At 47.2% G+C, this 13576-nt stretch overlaps 1 protein-coding gene across 1 annotated transcript in view; it reads left to right on the top strand.

Annotated features, from left to right (window-relative positions):
- Positions 1-13576, top strand: part of LOC143956908 (uncharacterized) — a 58187-nt gene that overhangs the window by 11020 nt on the left and 33591 nt on the right. The window contains exon 2 of the mRNA XM_077467079.1: positions 4414-4536. Coding sequence (XP_077323205.1) covers positions 4414-4536 — 123 coding nt within the window. The remainder of the gene's footprint in view (positions 1-4413; positions 4537-13576) is intronic.

The raw sequence follows: 13576 nt of genomic DNA, 5'->3' as shown, positions 1-13576 counted from the left end.
CGTGTACGGCACGTACGACGGGACGAAAAATACGACGTCCTATACACTGCAATGCAACCTTCGCCGTGTAAATCCTTTCTGAGCATGCGCGGAACTTAGTTTGTCGAACAAGCCTACACACGAGGGGACTGTCCGCTGAAACAAGGTTTCAGCGGAAAGTTTTTCGGAAATTCCGAAAAACTTTGTTCAGCAGACTGTTCGCTGAAACTGTCCGCTGAAAGCCCACACACGAGCGGACTGTCCGCCGAAACACTGTTCAGCGGACAAAGTTGGGCGAACAGTCCGCCCGTGTGTACGCGGCCTCAGTGTCAATGTCCTCACACCTGCCTGCTGCCATTCCTGAGCAAGCTGTGCACTGGTGGTCCTCTGATCCCCCCTCCACCTTCTGCACTGGTAGTGACCCAATCCCCTTCCACCCTCTGCACTGGTGGTTAGTGATGGCCGAACGGTTCGTCCGGCGGTCGTTTCGCGGCGAATTTCGGCTGTTTGCCGTCTCTCTCGTTCGGCGGACTATTGGCTCCGTTCACCCGGCGGACTTTTGTGTTTAATGTGTAAAAGAACTTTGACCTATGATGACACATCCATCATGTGGTACAGGACAGCCAATTGAGACATTACAGCACATGGACACTTGGACATTCCCCCTAACCTATAAATACACCCGATCCGGCCGCCATTTTACATTCTTTCTTCTGTCACTATAGGGAGAGGTTGCTGTGTGGAGCAGGGAGAGATTACAGTGACCCAAATCGCTAGCTATTTGGTACACAAAAGTTCTTTTCAGGACTGGTATAGGTGTTAGGTGTATATAGGTTTGCTGTGCTACTGATTGTTGCAGCAGCCTGAGTGTCTTTTGTCAGTTTAGAGAAAGGGACAGGACGGTGTGTGCTGCAGGGACAGTCAGTTTAGTCATTAGCTGTTACTATCAGGTCCACAAAAGTGCTATTCCAGTTATTGTTTCAGTAGCCTCTGTTTTGTCAGTTTATATAGGGACAGGCAGGAAGCAGTGTGTCAGGCAGTGAGGGTCAGTTTAATCAGTAGCTGTTACTATTAGTTCCACAAAGGTTCTTTTCAGGACTGGTATCAGTGGTACGGTAATAGGCTTGTACACGTATAATATTCTTTCTTCCAAATATAGAAAGAATATTATACTTGACTGCTGCCCTTCTGCTGCAGTCTGCTAATCATTCACAACTCACTTGTTCCACAAAGCTCTTTATAAGGACTGGTAACTTGGTCTGTGTAGGGTGCTACAGTACATAGGGTTGAGTGAGATACAGTCTGCTACTCTATAAGGACTGGTATAGGTCCACAATACATAGGGTTGAGGTGCACTACTGCTGACCGCTGCCCTATACTGCAGCAGTCCTTCAACGGTATAGGGACTGACGTACAGTCTGCTAATCACTCACACACATTATGAGGGGCTCCCACCATCCCTGTGCTATACTAACTTCCTCCTGGGGCTGCTTAAGGTGCAGGTGTCAGTGCTGTATATCACGGTGCTGATGTCAGTGCTGTATATCACGGTGCTGCTGTCAGTGCTGTATATCACGGTGCTGGTGTTAGTGCTTTATGTCACACTGCTGATGTCAGTGCTCTCTATCACGGTGCTGGTGTCAGATCATTCTATCACGGTGCAGGTGTCATTGCTGTATGTCACGCTGCTGGTGATCATCTCCTGCACCCTCTTCTTTGCCTACCCTGGTCCCTGACCTTCCCTCTCCTCCATTGCCTTCATGCGCTCCACCGTCCTTAATTGTCACAACAATTTTCCATATAAAAAAAGAATGCTTGTAGTTGTCGATCCCAGATTCACCTCATACATGTGTTATGTCATTGGCCATGTGGTGGGACTATGTTTGCACAGCTATTAATTCTTTTGTGGCTGCAAATTTGACCTGTAGGTTTGCGAAGTTCGCCTCCCATTGAAGTCAATGGGGCCCGCCGCGAACGTTTGGTTTCGCGAACTATCGGCCGCGTTCGCGGTCCGTGTTCGCGAAACGTCCCGTCGGAAGTTCGTCCATCACTACTGGTGGTGACCTGATCCCACCTCCACCTTCTGCACTGGTGGTGCCCCAATCCCCCCACCACCCTCTGCACTGGTGGTGCCCCAATCCCCTTCCACCCTCTGCACTGGTGGTGACCTGATCCCACCTCCACCCTCTGCACTGGTGGTGCCCCGATCCCCCCTCCACTATCTGCACTGGTGGTGCCCTGATCCCCCCTCCACCCTCTGCACTGGTGGTGCCCCAATCCCCCCTCCACCCTCTGCACTGGTGGTGCCCCAATCCCCTTCCACCCTCTGCACTGGTGGTGACCTGATCCCACCTCCACCCTCTGCACTGGTGGTGCCCCGATCCCCCCTCCACTATCTGCACTGGTGGTGCCCTGATCCCCCCTCCACCCTCTGCACTGGTGGTGCCCCAATCCCCCCTCCACCCTCTGCACTGGTGGTGACCCGATCCCCCCCACCACCCTCTGCACTGGTGGTGCCCCAATCCCCCCTCCACCCTCTGTACTGGTAGTGCACCGATCCCCCTTCCACCCTCTGCACTGGTGGTGCCCCAATCCCCCCTCCACCCTCTGCACTGGTGGTGCCCCAATCCCCCCTCCACCCTCTGCACTGGTGGTGCCCCAATCCCCCCTCCACCCTCTGCACTGGTGGTGCCCTCATCCCACAGCTGAATCAACTGTAATAGACGTTCCAGACTCTTGCTGGACTTTACTGGGAGTCCTCCTTCACAGATACAGTGGAAATGTTTTTTTTATCGGATTAAAGTGGTGGGCCACCCTAAATAAACAAAAGTACATTAAAAATTAGCAAAGAATTAGAAAAAAAAAAATTGATTTTTTTTTTTTAAACTTACAAGAAATGCCTGTTGCTAGGCATATCGTCCTAATCTGCCTCTTCCTCCTCTGCGGTGATGTTCTGTCTTCTCTCCTCCGTGCGGCGTCTTCTGGGTAATGGGGCGCTGTGTTCTGGGAACTGTGTGTCCTCGCGCATGCGCAGTAGGAAACGGGCAGTGAAGCCGCAAAGGCTCCACTGCCTGTTTCCCTTAGTTGAAATGGTGGCGCCGGGACCCGAGAGCCAAGGGACGGGTCGGCCTCGGGCGACCGACATCGCGGGCGCCCTGGACAGGTAAGTCTGCTTATTAAAAGTCAGCAGCTACAGTGTTTCCAGCTGCTGACTTTAAAAAAAAAAATTTTTAACGCTGGCCCTCCTCTTTAAGTTGATTTTCATTGCAAAGAGGGACTTTGCAATTCATCTGATCGCTCTTCATAACATTCTGGAGATTACAAATTGCCATCATAAGAACACTGAGGCAGCAGACTTTGTGCAAATTAACATTTGTGTCATTCTCAAAACTTTTGGTCACAGCTGGAGAGAAATTGTTAACTTATATTCACACGTTAATGTATTTTTTTACACATTGTAACATTTTGTTACATTGTATCTTATTCTCTAAGCTGCTGCTAAGCAAGGAGAGAGACTTCCATGGAGAGAGGGGTTTGTTTGTAAACAAACATCTAGTGATCACTGGGGATGAGTGGACCTGTCCGGGTTTGGTGTTAAGTGAATCCAACTGGAATTCCACAGACCCTGAACTCAGCACCAAACCCAATTCTAGTCTTAAGACTCAATGGGGATTTAAGGGGAACCCCACACTGTTCTTTAACCACTTCCAGACCACCACATGGCAATATACGTCCCGTCATTGAAGAGGAATATCGTTGTTATGGCAGCAGCTAGCTACCATAATCCCGGTATCCTCTTCTTCAGCGGGCGGTCCGGTTTCCGATAATAGTGGTCTCTGTGGTGGATTCGCCGCAAGATCACTTTTATCGGCAGGAGAGGGCCTCCTCCCCTCCTGCCGCTCTCCGGTGCCCTCCGCCACTTACCGGAGCCGTCGACAGCGGCGGAGGCGATCGGATGCTTCTCCTTCTTGGTTGTGGAGACGAGTGAGTATGAGTAGTCCTCATACCAAGACCATGGGCGGAGCCATGCAAATCAATCCCCTATGCTTTAAGGGCCAGAAGCACATCCAATACGGCAGGTGTGTAGTGCAATGTAACCTAATATTACAGAGCTGTTTATTCCTCAGTGTATACAGACGTTCCAGCCTTAATCCATAACCGTGGGTTCTGTATACTGCATTGAGGATGCCCAGAAAGCAGCTTTTTATCAGTTTCTCCTTCTATGCCCCCCTCTTATGTACTATATACAGTGGATGTAGATCCTGCCTCGGTGGGCCATAAAGCTTCATCTTTTGGAGGAATTGGTTTGTATGGTATATTTATGCAGTATATTCAATTTATAATGTACTATGTCACCTTATGGGGCCACCTACAGCTGTGCTATCCAATCACACAGCTTTGTTTTCTGCAATTAATTACTTTGTTTCACTTCAGACTCCGCCCAAGAGGATCCCACTGAGGATGATATGTATGAGAATGTCACCGGTCTACGGCCACCCAGAGAGAACATACCAACTTCGGCACCCGTTATTGGTAGAGGCCATCAGCTGAAGACAGGTGAGGTGCAACGTTGTGCTGTACTTGTATCTGTCATCAAATGAACAGTCTGTTAATTATACCAATCAGAAATGTTAATACAGAAAGCACTTAATAATAACCTCCCAATATAATAGCGTAATGTGTGTCCTTTTTTGGCATTCTATGTGTGGATGTTTTTCACTTTACATTGTGCTTTTTGGCTGAAATGTGTCTTCCTAGCTTCTTCTGTAATCAGAGGAGGAGGGATTGATTAGTATGGTCTGTTCAGGGCTTCACAGACTGAGAGTTTGATTGCTTCCCCCTGTCTCTAGAAGATGAATCTAGAGCTTGGGGGGGAGGGGGGGGATTCAAATGACCGGCCTGATTATTGAGCAGAGCCTAGCCAATCCATGAGGAAGTGTGCCCAGGTGTGCCTGGGCTGCTGTTAAATAGTCTGGAGCCCTCAGGATATTGTCTTTTCCCTCCTGAGGGAATGGAACTGTGAGCTGAGATTAGGAGGGCTGCTTGCCCCTAGATTCCTTTGGACTTGATGCTGGACTACTCTATAAGAGGCTGAACTTACGTAATGATCTTGTTCCAGGATTCTAGAGTCTCTTTTCTGTGCTGCACCTTAATTCATGGTCCCAACTATGAACCCGTAGGCCGTTCCAGTGTGCCACTACCTATGCTAAAGCTACTTCATGGTCCACAGCCATGTACCTGTGGACTGTTCCAGTGTGCCACTACCTGTGCTAAAGCTACTTCATGGTCCTCAGCTGTGAACCTGTAGACTGTTTCAGCCTACGTTTACCTATGCTAAAGCTACTTCATGGTCCACAGCCATGAACCTGTAGACTTTTCCAGTGTGCCACTACCTGTGCTAAAGCTACTTCATGGTCCACAGCCATGTACCTGTAGACTGTTCCAGTGTGCCACTACCTGTGCCAAAGCTACTTCATGGTCCCCAGCTGTGAACCCTGAAGACTGTTCCAGTCTACCTTTGTCTGATCTTCAACCTACTTCTTGCTCCCCAGCTGTGAACTTGCAAACTGTTCTAGCCTACGTTTACCTATGCCAAAGCTACTTCATGGCCCACAGCCATGAACCTGTAGACTGTTGCAGTCTACATCTGTCTGATCTTCAACCTACTTCTTGCTCCCCAGCTGTGAACTTGTAGACTGTTCCAGCCTATGTTTACCTATGATAAAGCTACTTCATGGTCCACAGCCATGACCCTGTAGACTGTACCAGTGTGCCACTACCTGTGCTAAAGCTCCTTCATGGTCCACAGTCATGTGCCTGTGGACTGTTCCAGTGTGCCACTACCTGTGCTAAAGCTACTTCATGGTCCCCAGCTGTGAACCTGTAAACTGTTCCAGTCTACCTTTGTCTGATCTTCAACCTACTTCTTGCTCCCCAGCTGTGAACTGTTAGACTGTTCCAGTCGGCCTTTGCCTGTGCTAAACCTGCTTTGTGGTTCTGGCCATGAACCTATGGAATGTTCCAGTCTACCTGTACTTGTGCTACCAATACTGAGTGAGAAGGGTCCTCTGCAAGGTATACCTGCCACTTTGGAGTGTCTCATATCACCACAAACCGCCCACCCCCACCCCCTTGTTACAAGTTTCTACAAAGAAAGTAAACTTGAGTGGGATGTTGTTGTTTGCCTGGCTGCCTCTGCACTGTCTTGGGAAAGAACCTGCTAATATATAGCAGCCCCTTTGGGGGTAGCGTTTCATGTTTTTTTAATTTTATTTCTCTGACCCCACATATCTATACATCTCTTCTCTACTATTGCACGGCTTGTCTCTAACTGCCAATGGGTCTATGCACCAGTGAAATCAATTAAAACAATACATTTTGGGGATGTCTCTACCAGCTTTGCACATCTAGAGAGGGACATTTCTGCCCATTCTTCTTTGCAGAATATCTCAAGCTCTGTCAGATTGGATGGAGAGCGTCTGTGAACAGTAATTTTCAGTGTCTTGCCACAGATTCTCAATGTGATTTAGGTCTGGACTGTGACTGGGCCATTCTAACATATGAATATGCCTTGACCTAAACCATTCCATTGTAGCTCTGGCTGTATGTTTCGGGTCGTTGTCCTGCTGGAAGGTGAACCTCAACCCCAGTCTCAAGTCTTTTACAGACACTAACAGGTTTTCTTCTAAGATTGTCCTATATTTGTTTCCATCCATCTTCCCATCAACTCTGACCAGCTTCCCTATCCCTGAAGCAAAGCATCCTCACAACATGATGCTGCCACCATCATGTTTCACAGTGGGGATGGTGTGTTCAGGGTGATGTGCAGTGTTAGTTTTCCCGCACACATAGCGTTTTAGCTTTTTGGCCAAAAAGTTCAATTTTGGTCTCATCTGACCAGATCACCTTCTTGCACATGTTTGCTGCCCCCTCCCCCACATGGCTTCTCACAAACTGAAAACAGGACTTCTTTTGACTTTCTTTCACCAATGTCTTTCTTCTTGTCACTCTTCCACAAAGGGCAGATTTTCCCACCTGAAAACCCATTTCCCTGTGGACAGATTCTCCCCCCTGAGCTGTGGATCTCTGCAGCTCCTCCAGAGTTACCATGGACCCCTTGGCTCTTCTCGAATGAATGCTCTCCTTGCCCGGCCCGGTCAGTTTAGGTGGACGGCCATGTCTTGGTAGGTTTGCAGTTGTGCCCATACTCTTTCCATTTTCCGATGATGGATTGAGATGTTCAAAGCTTGGGATATATTTTCATAACCTAACCCTGCTTTATACTTCTCCACAACTTTATCCCTGACCTGTCTGAATTCGTATCCACTTGCCGTTCAGTAATGACCCATACGTTGGTTGGCTCTCTAAGAGCAATCGGAGTGGCTAACTAGCCCATGGATTGCATTTTCACGCAGCAAAAGGGGAAATCCTACCCCTCCCACTGGCTTCCGCAGGTTGCTAGGACTCTCCTGTCCCACTGAAGAGCCGATCTACCGACCGGAGACCTGAACAAAGCCGGAAACCTGTTGTCATTGGTGCCATTTTCAAATATTCAAAAGTTTTCAAAAATGGCAATCTTGGTGTTTTGAATGCTTTTGAGAACAGCGGATGGATTTGGGGTCTTATAGACCCCTGAACTCTCCATAAAGGGTACCTGTCACATGCTTATTAGGATGTTTACATTTCTTGTGACAGCAATAAAAGTGACAAAGAAAAACTTTAAAACAACAGTGTAAGAAAATAAAATAAATGATGATTAAAGAAAACAGTTAAAGTACCCCCCATCCCCCCGTGCTCACGCGCAAAGGTGAGCGCGCGCATCAGTCCTGCGCGCATGCAAACAGCAGTTGACCCACATATGTGTGGCACTTACATGTGGCACTTGGTCTCAGGATCTGATGAGGAAGCCACAGCTCCTCACTGTGAATGGCTGCAGCTTCCCCATCTGACCCCGAGACAAGAACGGTATACCGTAGGCTGGGGGTGGGAAAAATTTAAATGGGAGGGGGGGCGGGCGGCCCAACTTTAGTCTTCCCTAGGTCAGCACAAAACCGAAATACAACACTGTGTACATATGATCATAGTGTAATCATACGAATGGTTTTATTTTATTTTTGTTCCCCTCATTGAAGGATAATATTTAGCACTTCCCTGTCTGAGAATAAGGGTTTCTTTAAGTTTAGTCATTGCAAAAGGATTTGCCAGGCCGTGTGATACGTGTGGTGGAAATCACAGAGGAAGTCGCGGTCTGTTTAGACAAAGGTTTATTTTGAGGAAAAAATACATTTTCCAACAGAGTCCTATAAAATGATGTAGCACTGACTCCCGAAGGAGCTGCTGGTTTTGTTGGGCTTACCGTTACCTTCTTGACCTCGTGTGCATCTAGGGCAGGGGTAGGGAACCTCCGCTCTCCAGCCATTTTGAAACTACAAATCCCATCATGCCACTGCCTCTAGTAGTCATGCCTGTGATTGTTAGGGTCTTGCAATGTCTCATGGGACTTGTAGTTTCAAAACAGCTGTAGAGCCAAGGTTCCCTACCCCTGGTCTAGGGGTTTCCCGAGATAGATGGCCCAAAGAACTGCAGAAACTGACACTGGATCCACTTTTGGGATTTTTATTCACAAGAACGGGTAGACAAAACACAGTCTCTCAATAAAAGATAGAGGGTTAGGTTGGAAGTTCAGGTACTCTTGAAACTGCTGAAAATAGGAAGTCTCTTAGCCCTTGTACACACGGTCGGAGAATCTGTCGGAATGTGTCCTATCAGACCGTGTCGTCGGATAATCCGACTGTGTGTGGTCTGCATCGGACTGATTCCGTCAGAATATCCGTCGGACCCAATTTTCCAACATGTTGGAAATATTTCCCGACCAACTGGGCCGATCGGACATACTCCGATCATGTGTAGAGAATTTCGATCGGACAAAGTGCCACGCATGCTCAGATCAAATTCCTACATCAAAGCTATTGGCTACTAGCCTGAACGTAGTCCCATCGTAACGAAATTACGTCATCACGTTCTGAAAGATCGGATTTTTCGACAACTTTGTCCGACCGTGTGTATGCAACAGTTTCGGACAAGATCCGATGGACAAAATCCGACGGGCAAAATCCGACGGATTTGGTTGTTGAAATCTCCAACCGTGTGTACAGGGGCTTACAATAGAAATCCAGAGAATTACCACTCACAACTGGATTGTCTGAGGTTCCCACAGACAACATTCTGGGTCCCATGGTGGACGACATTCCCGGAACTCAAAACATTTCTTTCTCTTCTGCTTCCGTAACAAAGCACAAACTCCCTCCTCTCTCTCCTGCGACACTCTCCGCGGTGCCTCGTGCAGAGAAAAGAGAAAGGCAGGATCCTCCCACTGGCTCCTCCGGTCATGCAACTTGCGGGCTTTTTCCAACTCCGCCCACAGCTTGTGCGCCAACAGTGGATGACAATCACTTTGCTCACAAAATGGCGCAGTCCAAAAAAAAAATCCAACCCTCTACCCTGTAGTTACCACGTGTAAAGTTCTTTCGTTAAGAGTGGTAACGGTAAATCCCAGACGAGCCCCCACATGTAGCACTGACCCCCGAAGGAGCGGCTGGTTTTGTTGGGCTTACCGTTACCTTCTTGACCCCGTGTGCGTGTAGGGGTTTCCCAAGGTAGATGGCCCAAAGAACTGCAGAAACTGACACTGGATCAGCTTTTGGGATTTTTATTCACAAGAACAGGTAGACAAAACACAGTCTCTCAATAAAAGAGGTTTAGGTTGGAAGTTCAGGTACTCTTGGAACTGCTGAAAGTAGGAAGTCTCTTACAATAGAAATCCAGAGAATTGCCACTCACAACTGGATTCTTACCCCTACCAGATAGACCCTCTCTCACCAGGCCTAGCAGCCGATAGAGTGCTTAAGTAGCGCAAAGCCTCTTCCACAGACTTGCATATGGAACAATTGAAAAGTAAAGTCTCTGCCACAGACTTGTTGTAGAACACTTGAGAATATAAACTCTCTGCCACAGACTTGTTGTAGAACATTTGTTGTTACTGAAGGATGTAGACAAATTTAGAGAACCTTCATATGGTACCAATATCTTGCAGCTGGTCCGGTGATACCTCATCAGTACAGATTTACTTGGCGTCTTTCAACTAAGCCTTATGCATGACCTTCTCCCGAAGAGTCCTCCCCTGGTTGCTTCCTCAGTTGCTGGGCCTCTCCACAGTTGAGACGGCCCCGGACCACCTTTGGATCCTCCTTCCATTTACTTTGTCTCGGGCTAGCCAGCCCCGAGACTCAAAAATGGATGGATCCGCACCCCAGGCCATGAGGGCCATGGGGGCTGGTCAGGAGGACCAGGACCAAACAGACAGAAAAATTTCCTTGACTGGAACCCAGAAGCACGCGATGTCAGTACCTTAAGTACCTTCTCCCAGAATGCACAGCAGAATAACACTCCCACTGGGCTGGTTCCGAGAAGAATGGCACTCAATGCGCCTAGCTAAACTGTGTTCTCACACTTGCCAGAAGTAACAGCGACACCCGTGGCCAAGCAGAACCCAGTACAATCCAGCAAGACTGGCACTGAAACCACAATTTAGTGTAATTGATCCTAAAACCAAACTGCGGTTTTAGGAATTTTAAATAGAGCAAAAACACATAGCGCATGCTCTTCAGGAGCCAGCGCTACAATGAGACTGAAGCAAAATCCGAAGTAAAAATTCCCTCCACCAGATCCATCAAGATCTCAGAGCCCTGATGGCTGCAGTGCATCTTTCATAGATCAGAGTCAGAAGAGAACCCAGTCTAATGCCGCGTACACACGATCGGACTTTCCGGCAGACTTGGTCCAGCGGACCATTCGATCGTGTGTGGGCTCCAGCTGACTTTTTTTTCCCAAAAGTCAGACGGACCTAGAAATAAAAAAATGTTTCAAATCTATCAGACGGACTCAAGTCCGACAGACTAAAAATCTGGAAAACTGTTCGTCTGTATGCTGATCCAACGGACCAGATACGACGCAAGGGAAGCTATTGGCTACTGGCTATAGAACTTCCTTGTTTAGTCCCGTTTACGTCATCACGTTCAAAACGAACGGACTTTCGAACAGACTTAGTCCGGTCATGTGTGGCCAAGTCCGTTTAGTTCAGAAAGTCTGTCGGACCTCCGCCAAAAGTCTGTCAGGAAGACCTAGTCCGTCGAAAAGTCCAGTCGTGTGTACGCCCCATTAGGGTTCTTCTGCAGGATTAGTGTGTAGGGATCTCTGGACTTTTAAAGTAACTTCATCATGTAGACAGTACAGGGGCTGCCATTGTTGGCCTCCAGAATCCACAAAATAATTCTCCTGTGCTTTGGTGCCGGGTCTAGGGGTGTGTGGTGCAGTCAACCCTTTTGTATGGAATGTCAATGGTCTTGCTGCCCTCCCTCAAAACAGTGGGTGTCCTTGGGACTGAAACATATAAAAAAAAAGAAGGGAGGGCACAGCGACCTTGTGCATTACCAAAAATAATTTTAATAAAATTAAACAGTAATGGTTGTACTCACATAGAAACGTGGTATACAAGCATATTGAAGCAACAGCAATAGTGAATGATGTCTCTTAGGTCTATAGCTGGAACTGAAGATGTCGGAGGACCAGAGGTTATTGCAGGGTGGCTGACGTGTTTCGAGGGAGGACCCTCTTCCTCACATCCAATTCATCATTTTAATTCTTAATTCTTTAGACTTGGTGGACTTGTGTCTTTTTTCAACCTCGTCTATTACAGTGCCTTGCAAAAGTATTCATCCACCTTGACATTTTTTTTGTGTTTTGTTGCCTCACAAACTGGAATTAACATGGATTGTTTGAGGATTTGCATAATTTAATTTACATATGATACCCACAACTTTTTTTTATTGTGAAGCAAACAACAAAAATAGGACAAAATAACAGAAAAAGTCAATGTGCACAACTATTCACCCCCCTAAAGTCAATCCTTTGTAGAGAAACCTGTTGCGGCTATCAGAGCTCCAAGTCACTTTGGATAATTCTCTATGAGCTTGCTACATCTTACCACTGGAGTTTTTGCCCATTCCTCCTTGCAAAACTTCTCCAGCTCCTTCAAGTTGGATGGTTTGCAATTGGGAACAGCAAACTTTAAGTCTGACCACAGATTTTCTTTTGGATTGAGGTCTGGGCTTTAACTAGGCCATTCAGACACATTTCCATGTTTCCCCTTAAACCACTCAAGTGTTGCTTTAGCCGTGTGTTTAGGGTCATTGTCCTGCTGGAAGGTGAACCTCCATCCTAGCCTCAAATCACACACAGAGTGCTACAGGTTTTGCTCAAAAATATCCCTGTATTTAGCACCATCCATCTTTCCCTCAACTCTGACCAGTTTCCCAGTCCTGACTGCTGAAAAACATCCCCAAAGCATGACGCTGCCACCACCATGTTTCATGTTCTTTGGGTGATGTGATGTGTTGGGTTTGCACCAGACATAGCGTTTTCTTTGATGGCCAAAAAGTTCAATTTCAGTCTCATCAGAGCAGAGAACCTTCCTCTATACATTTTGGGAGTCTCTCACATGCCCTTTCGCAAACTCAAAACGTGCCAGTTTGTTTTTTTGATGAAAGTAATGTCTTTCTTCTGGCCACTCTGCCGTAAAGCCCAACTCTATGGAGCGTACAGCTTATTGTGGTCCTATGTAGAGATACTCCAGTCTCTTCTGTGGAACTCTGCAGCTCCTCCAGGGTTACCTTAGGTCTCTGTGCTGCCTCTCTGATTAATGCCCTCCTTGCCCAGTCCATGAGTTTTGGTGTGCGGCCATCTCTTGGCAGGTTTGCTGTTCTGCCATGTTCTTTCCATTTGGTTATGATAAATTTGATGGTGCTCCTAGTGATCAAAGATTTGGATATTTTTTTATAACCCAACCCTGACTTGTACTTCTCAACAACATTGTCCCTTACTTGTTTGGAGAGTTCCTTGGTCTTCATGGCAGTGTTTGGCTAGTGGTGCCTCTTGCTTAGGTGTTGCAGCCTCTGGGCCCTTCAAAAACGTGTGTCTATGTAATGACAGATCATATAACACTTAGATTGCACACAGGTGGACATCATTTCACTAGTTATGTGACTCCTGAAGGTAATTGGTTCCACCAGAGCTTTTTATGGGCTTCATAACAAAGGGGGTGAATATATACGCACATGACACTTATCATTTTTTTATTTCTGAAAAATAGTCACAGCTCACAGCGCCGGAGCAGAAATGACATCACTCCTGTGCATGCACACGGGAGCTGGCACTTACGGCATATTGCCGTTAGCAGCGGCATGCTCAGTGGGCCTGCGTGCCGCTGTCTACTACGCATGTGCCGTAGACAGCGGTGCCAGTCTTTTTGTAAATATTTCCTAAACCGTATAGGTTTGGGAGATATTTCTTGGACCTACAGGTAAGCCTTAATCTAGGCTTACCTGTAGGTCAAAGTGGTTTGTAAGGGTTTACAACCACTTTAAAAGGCAAGTTCAGCAACCTCAGAGTTCCGTCACACTGTTATGGAATTTGTCTACATTTTATTGTCCTGCATCAGGTTATTATTATTTTTTAGTATGCTGATATCTAATGGCAGTTT

Source organism: Lithobates pipiens, unplaced genomic scaffold, assembly GCF_037356315.1.
Source record: "Lithobates pipiens isolate NorthernLeopardFrog02 unplaced genomic scaffold, aLitPip1_a1.2 Scaffold_44, whole genome shotgun sequence".
NCBI classification, from domain to species: domain Eukaryota; kingdom Metazoa; phylum Chordata; class Amphibia; order Anura; family Ranidae; genus Lithobates; species Lithobates pipiens.
This window is presented reverse-complemented; position numbering and strand designations above follow the sequence as displayed.